General features: G+C 43.0%; 1 gene segment (V, D, J or C); it reads right to left on the bottom strand.

Moving 5' to 3' along the window:
• Positions 1–13,639: 13,639 nt before the first annotated feature.
• Positions 13,640–14,479, bottom strand: LOC132346583 (immunoglobulin kappa variable 2-29-like). The segment is given in 2 exon segments: positions 13,640–13,986; positions 14,401–14,479. Coding segments are annotated over 2 exon segments (381 nt in total).
• Between the last annotated feature and the right edge of the window lie 1,314 nt (positions 14,480–15,793).

Here is a 15,793-nt window from a genome sequence, read left to right as displayed (position 1 = left end):
ATCAAATTGCCAACATCCGCTGGATCATGGAAAAAGCGAGAGAGTTCCCGAAAAACATCTATTTCTGCTTTATTGACTATGCCAAAGCCTTTGTCTATGTGGATCACAATAAACTGTGGAAAATTCTGAAAGAGATGGGAATACCAGACCACCTGATCTGCCTCTTGAGAAATTTGTATGCAGGTCAGGAAGCAACAGTTATGGACATGGAACAACAGACTGGTTCCAAATAGGAAAAGGAGTTCATCAAGGCTGTATATTGTCACCCCGTTTATTTAACTTCTATGCAGAGTACATCATGAGAAACGCTGGACTGGAAGAAACACAAGCTGGAATCAAGACTGCCGGGAGAAACATCAATAGCCTCAGATATGCAGATGACACCACCCTTATGGCAGAACGTGAAGAGGAACTAAAAAGCCTCTTGATGAAAGTGAAAGTGGAGAGTGAAAAAGTTGGCTTAAAGCTCAACATTCAGAAAACGAAGATCATGGCATCCGGTCCCATCACTTCATGGGAAATAGATGGGGAAACAGTGGAAACAGTGTCAGACTTTATTTTTCTGGGCTCCAAAATCACTGCAGATGGTGACTGCAGCCATGAAATTAAAAGATGCTTACTCCTTGGAAGGAAAGTTATGACCAACCTAGATAGCATATTCAAAAGCAGAGACATTACTTTGCCAACAAAGGTTCGTCTAGTCAAGGCTATGGTTTTTCCTGTGGTCATGTATGGATGTGAGAGTTGGACTGTGAAGAAGACTGAGTGCCGAAGAATTGATGCTTTTGAAGTGTGGTGTTGGGGAAGACTTGAGAGTCCCTTGGACTGCAAAGAGATCCAATCAGTCCATTCTGAAGGAGATCAGCCCTGGGATTTCTTTGGAAGGAATGATGCTGAAGCTGAAACTCTGGTACTTTGGCCACCTCATGCGAAGAGTTGACTCATTGGAAAAGACTCTGATGCTGGGAGGGATTGGGGGCAAGAGGAGAAGGGGATGACAGAGGATGAGATGGCTGGATGGCATCACTGACTCGATGGACGTGAGTCTGAGTGAACTCCAGGGAGTTGGTGATGGACAGGGAGGCCTGGCGTGCTGCGATTCATGGGGTCGCAAAGAGTCGGACACGACTGAGAGACTGATCTGATCTGATCTGATCTGAAGGTAATAAATTCTTTCCTTTGTTGTAAACCCACTGCACCTCTGCCCTATAGGAATGCAACTTTATCTAACACCTTTAGAAGATGGCGCCAAACTTTAAAATAATTACTCTTAGAGAAAATAAGTCTTATGGATTGACAAACCTTTGTCAGAGTCATAAAATGTTAATAGGCCTTCTGGCCAGAAGATGATGTAAATCACCTAAACCATTTGTATACGATAAATTTGCAGGAAAGAAACCCTGGTTTCGATAAGGATCAAAGACTGCTGACTTTGCATGATTTCACATCCCCTGTTATTCTCTATGTGCAACTTATGGTATAAAGGCCCCTGTTGAAAATAAAGCTACGGGCCTTGCTCACCGAAGCTTGGTCTCCCCATGTCATTCTTCTTCTCAATTTCTGGCTGAGTCTCCATCTGGAGCGTGGAGGTCCCCTGCAACCATTTATTTGCCTGGGCTTCTAAGACCCACTCGAGAAGGTGCCTAAGGTGAGGCAACTTCCGCTATTCGAGAGGGCGCCTGCGGCCTCTGTGGTCAGAGCTAACCTGATGTCACAGGTTATACTGATTTTCCACGTAAACCAAGCTACTCAGCCTCTTTTCTCCGTTGAATTTTCCTACTGAGCTATCCTCATTCTATTACTCTTTATATCTTTGATGAATATTTAAATAAAGCTATTGTATCCAGTGAACTCGCTGAAGCCGTCTCCCCTTCGAACTCCCTGGATCAGCTGGGGCTGGACCTCGGCAGATAGCTGACCAAAAATGATGTTCATCTTTAAACTCTGAACTTTCTGGACTAATCTCATCTGCTGAGAAAATCATGGTGTTGAGTTACTTGCAGAATGACATATGCTCCGTATTTCACTAGTCACACTATTAGTTATGCTTTAATTTTATTCCATTTCTTTAAGCTTTCACTTTCTTTGACCTCGTCTTTTTCAGAATGATTCTGGGTTTTACATCTGGCTCTGAAGATACCAAGACAAGAGGGATTTCTAGTATTGGCTAAACACAGTATGCTGCTGTGCTGAGAATTCCAGCAATTTATTTAACCATGTAGTAAAGAAGATAAAAAAATTATTATAGTTTTGAAAAAGGGATATTTAAGACCCTGTGGAAAAAACAACGTCAAAGCAAATGATGTAAACTGATATCTGAAAGCAGTTAAATTCTCTGTAATCACTTCTTTTCCTCCCTTGTTAACACAAATGGAAAGATTAGAGTTGGAAAGACACAGGGATGAATAAAGTATTTAGTGGCCGTTCCTCATATTATAATGAAAATACACTGCCTGCATCAGTAAGTGAGAATGGTGATTTTCTGCCTTTAGGAAGCATTGGGCTCACAGGAGTGAATTTCACATTACTTAGTCACTTTTGACCAGAAGCCATGGATCACTCAAAGTCCAAATGCTCTTTGGAGCATCAACTGCCCCCGTTTTTCTGTGCTTCCAGAAATGTGCATATTGACTCTTCTAAAGCAGTGACCTGATCAATCCGAGAATAATGGTCAGATATGAAAAATAAGTACATGAATGAAAAAGAAAATAAAATGCTCCCACTACAAACACACATCCTGGTCAGTTAGAAACATTTTCAATCCCACAGGTCGGCTCTTCTCCTGGAATTCTCATAGCCTTATGTTAAATGTGAAGCTGATTGTTAGAATGTTGAAAATCCATTGTTCAAGGGAATCACATCAAAATAGTTTATTATTTTATAAATATAAGCAGGAATTGGGTCTCACCCTTTTGATACCCTTATGATAAAGTGTATAAATACAAAGATAAGAAACCTTTGATTCTATTACAGAAAATAAAGCCAATAATTGGTGGACACAACAACCCTGTTTATACCCCTAAACAGGCAGTGTCTTTTTGTTTGGAATTGAATGTTTCAAGAGTGAGTAAAATCATTTGTCTTCATATACTCGAAACTTCTAGTGTTGGTCATAACCAGAGTTTACTACACTCAGACCAAGTAGGAAAAAAAAAAAAGACAGAATGAAAAACCTGTTGTAAAATGTGTTCTGTTAACATTTGCAGAGAAAAAAGAGAACACAGTGAGATTAGAGAGAGAGAGAAGGAGAGAAGAGGCATAATATGAACTACCATCCTCCTCACATAAAGACTTCACGGGGTGAGGCAAATAAAAACTTGAGGCCAAAACTTGCAGCAGGATGGACATGTATGTGTATTAGGACTTTGACTTGACTGTCCCTAGCATGTTTGACATAAGGACCAGGTGAAAGTAGGTACAAATGCAGATAGAATTTTCCCACTCAAGCGCTAGTTCAGAAGTTGTGTCAAAAGAAAGTCAAGAGAAATGACTTGGGAACTCTTACTGGGCTGCCTGGTGGCATTCTGGTTGTTGTCTGGTGGCCAATTTTCCTTACTTGAGGTGCTGTCCAAATGCCACTTCAGGACACAAAACTAGTGGTACCAAATTGGATGAAAAAATTTCCCGCAGGGGTTATAGAGTTCTCAGATTGCTCCCTAAGCAGGTTGTAGATGTACATTCTCTTTCAGGGTGTTGAATGTTTGTCTTTCTCTTTATGAAAATAATTGCCAGACAGCTTCTCTGGTTCTAGACACAGCGTAATCCACATGGAGGAGGACTGGTCTGGCTCCTGGAACAGGTGACATGGAATCTTCCAGATCTGAGTGCGGTCAGAAAAGCAAACTGCTCTCTGTAGCCTGCAGTGCCAGCAGCCCTCCACGGGGTCCTGGAAAACACAGAAGACTTGATTGAAAACATCAATCATCTGGATCTGTTTACACTTAGAACACTGTGTAACAATAGTTAAATGATTCGAAACCTGCCTGACATCAAAATACAACAGGGAGCTTAGTGGATGCTCCAGGGGGAACATGGCAGCCATTCCCTGGAGGCACGGTGGGGCATGAGCTCCCTTAGTGGGGAGGAGGATGGAGGTTCTGGGAGGCTGTCCTGGGGGAGCTCTGAACCCTGTTTACACAGAAGAGGACCCAGTGACTGTGACTGAGGCCTCTTGTGGCCTCCTCCTCAAGGCCCTACACTCATATATGCCTCAGCCCAGCCTGGTGTCAGCCCGTTCTCTGCTCACCACAGCTCCTCCTGCCACCCTGGGGCTGAGCCTCATTGGGAAGATTCTATTTGGAGCCTTACATTCTGTGGAGCCCAGTGAGTGTCCTGTTCACAGACATGCGTGCAGTGTGTCCAGGCTCCTCACTGCTGATTCTAATGAGAAATCAATAGACTGTTGAATAGAAATGTGTCCCCTCCTTGAACATCTGGTGAAATCCTGGTGCTGGATACTTGTGTTTCTTTGTATATGTTACAAATCCATGAAGATAAAAACACTTATAATCAAGATAATAATACAATTTTTAGCATTTCCTGTGTAATCTCAAGCTGGAAAGGAAATCATCTTTAATAAGTTTTATTCCTTTAATCAGCAACAGGATTATATTGTTCAGGGGGATTTGGAATTAGTTTATGTCAATCATACACTGTCCGAATATGCAACTAGCATGTCCAGTATTAGTTGGGAAATATGTTAGAGCATTTAAAAACTGGGATCTGTTTGAAGTATTCAGTTTCTATATAAGAATCGCTAGAAAACGTGAGAACTTCCCCGGTAGCTAAGCTGTTAAAGAATCTGCCTGCAATGCAGTAGACCCTGGTTCGATTCCTGGGTTGGGAAGATCCCCTGGGAAAGGGATCGGCTACCCACTCCAGTATTCTTGGGCTTCCCTGGTGGTCAGATGGTAAAGAATGCGCCAGCAATCCAGGAGCCTGGTTTCGATCTCTCGGTTGGGAAGATCCCCTGGAGAAGGGCATAGCAACCCATTCCAGTATTCTTGCCTGGAGAATTCCACCACAGAGGAGACTTGCGTGCTATAGTCTATGGAGTCAAAAAGAGTTGGACATGACAGAGCAATAGAGCAGAATACAGAAAATGTGACCCATATTTGATTTCAGGATATGAAGATTCATGTGAAAACTTTGCATTTATTTACTGTTTGAATTCATTTGTTTTCATAATAATCCTATACTAGGCTTATAATCTCCAAACTGTATTTTGGTTAAAAATATGAAATGTGAAATAATACAAAAGGTGAATCACTATTGCTAGGGAGAACACTGGATAAGCCAACCACTTATTTGGTAACCAACCACTGCAGAAGGTACAACATAATAAAGGGGTAAAGTGAGGAATACATATTTTCAGAACATCAGAAAAGAGTGGAAACTATGAGAACTAGATGACACGAAAAATCAAAGCTTTCAGTTTTGAGGTGATATTTACCAAGCAATCTGTCCTTTTGTATTATCTTCAAAATGGCATATGAACAGAAGTTCTGATTTGGTTCTAACAGAGGAATGCAGCTGGAAAGAGAGAATCCATATGAGGGCTATTGACCCAAAAGGCTACTTCTAGCATAAGGGCAGTTTCCTAAAGGGGACATTCTGAGCTCTTAGTCAGCAGTCAGGGGAGGGGATGCTGGGCCTAAAACCAGGAATCCTCCGCATGGGTCTCCATCTCCTCTGCATCTGCTGTTCTGCACCCTTCAGGTCTTTCTGTTCAGGCCTACAGATGCCTGTAGCATCTCCCAACCCAACCACACGGCCTCTGCTGGACTGTCTCCAGGAGCAAATAGGTTTTAGAGACTCTCTTCATCTGAAGTAGGTTGACAGTGACTATGGGACATGACCTCAGGTTTCTGCACAGGGACATCACTGAGCCCTTGATGACGACAGACCTCAAGCCTGCTCCACACACTCCTTTCCTCTGACACTAACAGTGGCCTAGACATCTCAAAGAAACCCAGGCCCACATCTCTTCCTCTCTGTGATTCCATAAGGAACACACTGGATCTTCTTTCTGGGTTCCTATTTTCAGTTCTCAACCCCACCACCTTTTTGAATTCCACCAAAGAGAAGCAAAGAGCAGAATACGTCCAACTATGAGAGGTGACTAGATTTCCTTTCTGTTTCCATTCCTGCTGTCTTCTCACACTATAAAATTCTTCCTTTTAAAAAAAACTAACAAAACAAAACTGCTCATATCATTCTGTATTCTTCCAGGGTTCTACAGAATAAATTCTACACCTATATAATCCAGTTTATGTTTTTGTCTTTTTTTTTTTTTTTAATTTTTAAATACCTACTTTTGAAGACAACTTATTCCTTTTAGCGATAGGTAATTGGGAAAAAAACAAAACAAAACAAAACAAAACAAAACAAAACCAAAGGTCCGTCTAGTCAAGGCTATGGTTTTTCCAGTGGTCATTTTTGATATGAGATTTGAACTATAAAGTAAGCTGAGTGCCGAAGAATTGATGCTTTTGAACTGTGGTGTTGGAGAAGACTCTTGAGAGTTCCTTGGACTGCAAGGAGATCAAACCAGTCCATCCTAAAGGAGATCAATCTTGAGTGTTCATTGGAAGGACTGATGCTGAAGCTGAAACTCCAATACTTTGGCCATCTGATGTGAAGAGCTGACTCATTTCAAAAGACCCTGATGCTGGGAAAGATTGAAGGCCAGAGGAGAGGGGAATGACAGAGTTTGAGATGGTTGGATGACATCACCGACTCAATGGACATAAGTTTGGGTAAACTTCAGGAGTTAGTGATGAACCGGGAGGACTGGCGTGCTACAGTCCATGAGGTCGCAAAGAGTCGGATATGACTGAGCGACTGAACTGAACTGAATAATATATGATAAAGTGTGAACTGCTAACAGGTACTGAACTTGTTTTGCTATAAATTCACCTCACCTGTCCCCTGATATACTGAGTGTATTGATTCTACATGTCACGGTACACAAGCAGGAGAAGTAGGATGACCTCTCATTCGCCTCCCCTTCCTCAGGTCTATTTGCTCAGAGCACATTTAAATTGTCCATTCTCTTGCTGGTGCTGTCACTCAAGTACCCACACGGGGCCTTAACCTATATTGTCTGAAGTTGAGCAGAGAGACTTCATTACCTTCCTGAGCCCTCAGATACGTTCTGTTCTCATGGTTCTCCAGCATCTTCCTCCTACACAGACTCAGAGTCTCATGCCCTCCATGAACACATGTGAGCAACTTGGCCACCAGGAGAGAGAGGTTTATGTTTGGGGTTGTACCACTGTGGGAGGTGCTTGTAAACTCTGCTGGCAGTAATAAACTCCAGCATCCTCAGACTCCACCCTGCTGATTATGAGGATGAAATGTGTTCCCAACCCACTGCTTGTGAACCTGTCTGGGACCCAAGACTCCCAGTTAGAAGCCCTATAAATCAGGAGCTGTGGAGACTGGCTGGGCTTCTGCACATACCAGTGCAAAAAATTGTCTCCATATCTATTTTGAACGCTCTGACTGGCTCTGCAGGAGATGGAGGCCATCTCTCCCGGGATGACAGACAGGGAGCGTAGAGTCTGGGTCTGCATAGTAGCCCCAATGGATTCTAAAATAAATAGAGAAAAGCACAATATTTCAGACAAATTTGAAGAGGCATTTTCTGAATTTTTCTCTTGCTTATTTCAGGCTAGTTTTTTTTTTTTTTTTTAAATCCTGATTAATACCCCAAATTTCCAGTTTCAAAATAATCCAAGATTCACAATGTAAAAGGTCTCTAGGAGTCACGCACACTTGCCCACACTTTGTATCTCACAGTATTTAACAGGGAACACCTACTTACTTCCTCTGCATTTATCCTCATTCTCATGTTGATAAACATCACATGGCCTTTACAGAGAGCAAGGTGTGCATCTAACATGGGGACAAAGACACATGAAAAGCAGTGCTGGCCCAGAGCTCACCATTCTCTGCATCCTCCTTCTCATCCCCCCTCCATCCTCACCTGGGACCCAGAGCAGGAGGAGCCCAGGAGCTGACAGGGAACCTCATGTTCAGAAGTGTGAACTGAGGAGTCCTGGTAAGTCAGCGTAAGACCAGAGCTGAGCTTCTATCTCAGACTTGCAAGGGAAGGTCCTCCCTGGGGAACAACATGCAAATCCCCTGGTCGGGGCAGTGATGTGCACAGAACCTAAGGGGTAGCAAAGGAAGAGAAAATGTTTCTGTGTGGAAGAAAGACCTTCAACTTCTTTACAGATGAAAATCATGCTTTTCAAGGGTAAAAATCACACAGTTAAATGTGTCCTTCCATTTTCCCTCCTGGTTCTCTAGTTTCTTAGAACTTTTGAATTCATGTTATTGTAGGTCAGATACTAAATGGTGTCTGACTCTGAAACCCCATGAACTGCAGCAAGCTGGGCTTCCCTGTCCTTCGTAATCTCCTGGAGCTTGCTTAAACTCATGTCCATTGGGTCACTGATGCCATACAATCATCTGTCGACTCCGTGTCCTCCTGCCCGCAATCTTTCCCAGCATCAGGTTCTTTCCCAATGAGCTGGCTCTTTGCATCAGGTGGCCAAGGTACTAGAGCTTAAACTTCAGCACCAATTCTTCCAATGAATACTCAGGGTTGATTTCCCTTAAGATTGACTGGTTTGCAGAATTGAAAGAGACATGTGTACCCCAGTATTCATCACAGCACTGTTTATAATATCCAGGACATGGAAGCAACCTAGATGTCCATCAGCAGATGAATGGATAAGAAAGCTGTGGTACATATGCACAATGGAATATTACTCAGCCATTAAAAAGAATCCATTTGAATCAGTTCTAATGAGGTGGGTGAAACTGGAGCCTATTATACACAGTGAAGTAAGCCAGAAAGAAAATCACCAATACAGTATACTAATGCATATATATGGAATTTAGAAAGACGGTAATGATAACCCTGTATGTGAGACAGCAAAAGAGACACAGATGTATAGAACAGTCTTTTGGACTCTGTGGGAGAGGGCAAGGGAGGGATGATATGGGAGAATGGCATTGAAACATGTAATTATCATATGTGAAACGAATCACCAGTCCAGGTTCAATGCATGATACAGGATGCTTGGGGTTGCTGCACTGGGATGATCCAGAGGTATGGGATGGGGAGGGAGGTGGAAGGGGGGATCAGGATGGAGAACACACGTACACCCATGGGAGATTCAAGTCAGTGTATGGCAAAACCAATAAATATTGCAAAGTAAAATAAATAAATAAATAAACAGAGGAGAGAAAAAAAAAAAAGATTGACTGGTTTGATCTCCTTGCTGTCCAAGGGACTCTCAAGAGTCTTCTCCAGAACCACAGTTCAAAAGCATGACTTCTTCGGCGCTCAGCCTTCTTTATGATCCAACTCTCATATTCGTGCATCATATTACACTTCTCTTTAAGAATGCTGAGTTTCCCTCTCTATGTGCTAATTTTTGTTCTTGTTTAAATATTTGTTTAAAGGCTCTGGATTTGTTCTTTTTCATTTTCATTGTGATATTAAAAAACATACAAGAAGAACAGGCAAATATGTTAAGTATACAGCACATGAAGGTTTACATATATCACCATCTGGATAAAAATATAAAATACGTCATACCCTACAGATGCGTAACTCTTGCACTTTGAAAACCACTAACTACTCCAAACAAGAACACGGGCATTCTGAGAGTTAGGGGAGAAGATGTCTACCTTCAGGGAAACCTGAGGTCATGGTAGTCTAGCACAGAAGCAGGAACTGAGATGCATGGAGCAGAGGAAAGGCATGAGTATGATTCAAAGCCAGGAATTTCTAGAACGGATTTAGTTGAACAAACTTAGAAGCTGTGACTACATGGTACTCACATGAAGTTCAAATTTCATCATAGTATTCTGTCTCTAATATGAGGATAAATTCCAGATTTTTAAGAGAATATACATCAGGATGATTAAGATTCTCTAGACTAGGACTTTCTGCCAGAGAGACTGAGGGAAAGACAGTTTTCTCAGAATCACTGACCAGTCCCTCCTTGGGGCCCCAACTCTGCCTGTGAGCAAGTGCCTGAGTCTGGCAGGTAAATCAGTGTGGGGAAGGTCTGTGCTCCACAGGCCTGGAGAGCAGGTGGTTGGTCCTTCACAGTCAGTGATGCTGAGAGCTGAGGGAGAGTCAGCATGGAGCCGTCTGTGAGCATCTCAGCCAGCGGTCCAGACCCTGGGGGGGTCATGACAGGGGCTCCTGGGCTCTGGACCTGAGGATGTTCCCACCTCCTTCCCGGGCTCCCCACCATTTCCTCCTCCCCCAGTTTGTTTTCCATTGAGAGGAGCAGCTGCTCTGACCCTGATTCCCTGGGGCAAGCAGCTGCTCAGCTGAGCACAAGGGCTGAGCCTACGGGGGAGTGATATGTTTAGGGCCATGACAGGTGTGGTCCCAGTGAGGGTTCTGTACACAGAAGTCACATGAAGGGACGCCACCCTGGTGAGTGTAAGTGTGAAATCCATCCAGACCCACAATCACTGAGCCAGGCTGGGACCTCAGGAGCCTGGGAATCCCTATGATCAGTGGTTGAGGAGAGTGTGTGGTTTGTGCCCGAATCACGGCGGGCAGGTGTGTCCATTACTGTGGATGGGAAGAGATGGCCTTCAGGAGATGGCGACGCTCCCTCCATGGCCACAGGCCAGAGGGAGGAGATGGAGTCAGTACAGCAGCCCCATGGTAAACTGGAAAGGAAGGAACTTAGTGTGAGTGCAAACATGGAACAGGAGTTATTAAGGAAGAAAAATGATGTTACTTATTCAGGTTTTTTGTTTTTGTTTTTTTTACATAATGTAGTTCTGTGTATAAATTTTGTCTAGTTTTAAGTACCTATAATCTAAGCAATGACTAAAATATTCCCAGGATGTAGAGGAGAAGGCAATGGCACTCCACTCCAGTACTCTTGCCATGGACGGAGGAGCCTGGTAGGCTGCAGTCCATGGGGTCGTGAAGAGTCGGACACGACTGAGCAACTTCACCTTCACTTTCATGCACTGGAGAAGGAAATAGCAACCAACTCCAGTGTTCTTGCCTGGAGAATCCCAGGGACGGGGGAGCCTGGTGGGCTGCCGTCTATGGGGTCGCACAGAGTCAGACATGACTGAAGCGACTTGGCGGCAGCAGCAGCAGGATGTAGATAAACTTAAGGACATGGGCATGATGTAATTATAAGCTGGTATGATGTGAACATTTTGCAGAGTGTATACTGCTGACTGGACCCCAAACAACAAAGCACTGGAAGCTCAGTCAAGTCTCTTGTTAATATAGGTACTTAATTCTTCTTTGTCATTTTTAAAAGTTTCTGGTTTCATGAAAATATTCTACATCCTCTCACATATATGATAAGCATATAATAAGTAATTCCCCTCATAGCTACGAATCCTCTGGCTGTGTCTTGATGTCCATTATAATCCACCAGTGTTCATTGCCTTCTCTGAAACTGAGTATTTTTCGCTCTTGATAATGTATGCCTCTGTGTTTTAATAAAAGTGAGACTGTAATGTATACACTTAATGTTTATGTAGATTAACATACATATTTACCCTAAAAATGTTAAAGATGATTTTAGACCCTGGAATGATTCATGTCAGTCAGAAATGATTTGCTTTGGAATCTGGCAAAATGCTAGCTGTTGATCACTTTCATCCAATCAGGGAGACATGAATTTGAGGCTGGTCCTCAGCCTGGTGATTCCCTGCTCTTTCTGCTTCATCCCCTCTCCCAGGTGTGGCCCTTCCCCCATTCTACCTGAAGGCTTCATTCTAATCAGGATCCAACCTTCTCTGGTGGCCTTGGAGCCTTATTTTTATCTCTGACCAAGGATATTACTGAAAGCTGTGCTTGGCTTTGAGGCCTTCACCATATCTTATTTTTTCCTTAAAACTTTTTAGCTTTGAGGATTCCTTAGTGAGATGGCAAAAGTATTTAAGTGTCATTAAAGAGGAATAGGGCTCACTTCCCTAGGCTTCACTGCTTCTCAACTTTTCAAGTACTTTCTCTCTTTGTACTCCTTGTACATGAGATATAATTAATTGTTAAGAATTTTCTTGAGTCTCCAGACAGCCCCCATATGTATATAATATGAGAGAAAGATTATCACTTACATAAGCAAATTCCAGGTGGAGTAAGGGTGGGGACCAGCTGGAGCAGGCTGGGTTGAAAGAGGCAGAAGTTTGGGCTTTTAATAGGGTTGCAGAGGGACTTGGTAAAGTCACCTTGTGTGGACTTGGGTGTCCCTGTGGTTGTTGGACAGATATAGGGCAAAGTGGATGTTGGAGAAGAGGCTGAGAGGTCTTGCTGATCCCATATTAACAATGGAGTCAGACTCCTTGCTATCTGGAGCCCCTCTGATGTCTATATAAAGACTCCGCTTGCCATTGTCAATGCAGGAGATCAGGTTCAATCCCTTGGTCAGGAAGATCCTCTCAAGAAGGGAATGGCAACCTGCTCCACTATTCTTGCCTTGGAAAGAGTGGTGGGCTGTAGCCCTTCCTTTTTTTCCCAAAATTTATACACTTCTTGATAGGTTATAGAAAATGCGATACTCCACCACTTAACAAAGTTGGAGTTACCAAAGATAAAGAGATTCTAAGGAATGATTTGAAATTCAGATACTGTGCAAAAGACCGTATCTCTCTAAGTACAAGATGAAGCAAACTGACAATGGCAACAAGTATTTACTGAGTGAGAACCTGGAGAATTCCATGGACAGAGGACCCAGGCAGGCTACAGTCCATGGGATTGCAAAGCCATGACTGTGCGACTCACACTGCCACTCACTTTTCATTTTCACTTACAAACTTTACCAGTCATATGATAACTATTTTGTATGTATTCATCTATTTAATTCTTACAACAAGTTTTAGCATTTTCATTGCTAGAGAAAATAAAATCTTTTCATTTCCTTCATTACCGATCAATAAACCAAGGGAAAAGGGCTTTCCTGATCACATTAGTAGTAAAGAACCCTCCTGCCAATGGGGAGATATAAGAGATGTGAGTTCAATCCCTGGGTCGAGAAGATCCGCTGGAGAAGGAAATGGTAACCTACTCCAGTATTCTTGCCTGGGAAGTCCCATGGACAGAGGAGCATGGCAGTCTACAGTCCATGGTGTCGCAAAGAGTCAGATACAACTGAAGTGACTTATGCATGCAAACCAAGGGGAAAAGGTTAAACAAATCTCCAAATATATACAAATATTAAATACAAGTCAAATTCTGAACAAGAATGCATGGTTCCATCCTTTTTGTCTCAGATGGGTGTAAATACCATTGTTATGTTCCTTTCCCTGAACTTTCCTCCATATCATCCCAATGAGACAATGGTAACCTTGGTGAGAAGAAATACCTGACCTTTCACTCAGCCCCCCTTTCACAGAACTGGCTGCTGTAGGACACAGGACCCCTACAGTCCCTGCTGCTTCTGCCAGGACCAGGATGTGCAGGTCATGGGATCTTAACATGTGGTGCCTGAAGAATAGCTAAGACACTCATGATCCAGAGCCCTCACTGCAAACTCTTCCCCTGAGACTGCCACCTCTTATACAGACTCAGAGCACCTGCTGTCAGTTCCCCAGAGAAGCTGCACTTTGAGCAGCTGAGCCACCCAGGCAGGGAGGTTTGTGTTCAGGGCTGTATCACTGTGCGAGGAGCATATGATCTTTGAAGACAGTAATAGACTCCAGCATCCTCAGCCTGCACACTGCTGATTGTAAGTGTGAAATCTGTCTCTGACCCACTGCCAGTGAACCTGTCTGGGACCCCAGTGTAACGGTTGGAAATCTGATAGATCAATAGCCGTGGAGACTGGCCTGGTTTATGTTGAAACCATTGCAAATACGTTTTTCCATCACTATATTTCAGACTCTGAGTAGACTTGCAGGAGATGGTGACCGTCTCTCCAGGGATGACAGACAGGGAGAGGGGAGTCTGGGTCAGCACAACATCCCCACTGGATCCTAAAGAAATGACAGAAAAATTTCAAGTTACATACAAATATTATGAGCTCTAATTATCATTTCCAATTTCTTATTTATGTTAGCTAAAATACTACTTCGTTTTACTCTCATTATCAATACTTTTCATCCATACAACAAAAATGTACAATCACGATAATGAACATGACATCTGTGAAATGTAAAGAAGCCACTAAACATCCCCTACATCATCCCCACTTCCTCTGTCACAGTCCTGACCAGAGGACAGGTCCTTCTCCTTCTGGAACTTTCCTCACTCTCTCAGATCTAAACATCCCATGTTCATAAGCACGACAAGCCATACACATTGAACACACAGACAGAACACACATGGAGAGCGGAGATGCCCTCAGAACTGAGGCCCCCATCCTCCTCTCATGCCTCCTCTGTCCTTACCTGGGACCCAGAGCAGGAGGAGCCCCAGGAGCTGAGCAGGGAATCTCATGTTCAGAAGGTTGAACTGAGGAGTCCTGATAAGTCAGAGCAAGATCGGAGCTGAGCTTTTATCTCAGACTTGTAAGGGAAGGTCCTCCCTGGGGAACCACATGCAAATCCCCTGGTGGGGGCAGCGGTGTAGACAGAGCCAGAGGAGGATGGGAGGGGTCAAGCTCAAGCAAAGTGAAATAAAGCTCTTGTGTGTTTAGATGAATACCGTTAGCTAAAGTTTATACTGCTTGGAACAGTGGGAAGAAGAATCTCACTGAGAAAGTGCAGGTGGACCATCAGGACACAGTGTACAAGGCCTGGGGCTCTAAGAAAGCACTGAAGACCCTGACATGTAGACAGGTGTGTCCAGGGTCAGTATTCGGAAGGGGACCAGCATCTTGCTTTTCTTCCCAGATGATCTAGATAACAGAACAGCTAGTACTGACCTTCAAAAATTTCTCCAAAGAAGAGTGTGGAGGTGAGCTGGTTCAAGATCTGTCCAATAACTGCAGGTCTCAGGTTACCTGTTTAAGAATGTTGAAATCAGGTGTTAGAATTGCTCTTTTCCTGGCACCTAGTGAATGAAATTTCAAAGACACTTAAGTCAAAAGAAAATGGCATGGGAAAAATGATATAGCTCGTGCAGAAAGTTGATAGTTTAGTTCAAGATAAGGAAAAATGTGTAAGAATTTTATGTAAAGTGAAATATCAAATGAAATATCAAAAACCCAGCTGCTTCAACCTAGTGCATATGCTATCATGATTCTATCTGAGTCTGTCTTTGTCTCTGTTTCTGTCTCTCTCTCTCTGTCTTTCTGTCTGTCTCTCAATATATGTATCTGTATATATGTTGCTGTTTTTCTTTAGTTGCTGAGATGTATCAAACTCTTTGCGACACCAAGGACTGCAGCCCACCCACCAGGCTCCTCTGTCCATGGGATTTTGCACGCAAGAATACTGGAGTGGGATGCCATTTCCTTCTTCAGGGGATCTTCCCAACCAGGAAGCCACATATATATATATATATATATACACATATGTATATACTATATATGTATGTATGTGTATATGTATATATGTATATATATATATATATATATATATATATATATAAAATCAAAGAAGTTCTAGAGGAAAAAGTTCACTTGAGATGATGGGACAACATGAAAAATGTATGACTGTGTTTTCTTTTTTTCCCAGTGGTGCTTAAAGAGAACTCTTCCTCTGTTAACCCTCATCAAGTAGAACCAGTTTCCACAGGATTTCCTGGTTCTTGTCAGTTCTGTGTGAAAAACTAAGGTTCTCACTGCCTGTATGTTGGAAGCCACAGTCATGAGCCTGCATTTCAAAAGGAGATGGTGTT

This window comes from Bos taurus, chromosome 11 (assembly GCF_002263795.3).
Source record: "Bos taurus isolate L1 Dominette 01449 registration number 42190680 breed Hereford chromosome 11, ARS-UCD2.0, whole genome shotgun sequence".
NCBI classification, from domain to species: Eukaryota; Metazoa; Chordata; class Mammalia; order Artiodactyla; family Bovidae; genus Bos; species Bos taurus.
Note: the sequence above shows the minus strand (reverse complement) of the source record. Positions and strands in the feature narration are given on the sequence as shown.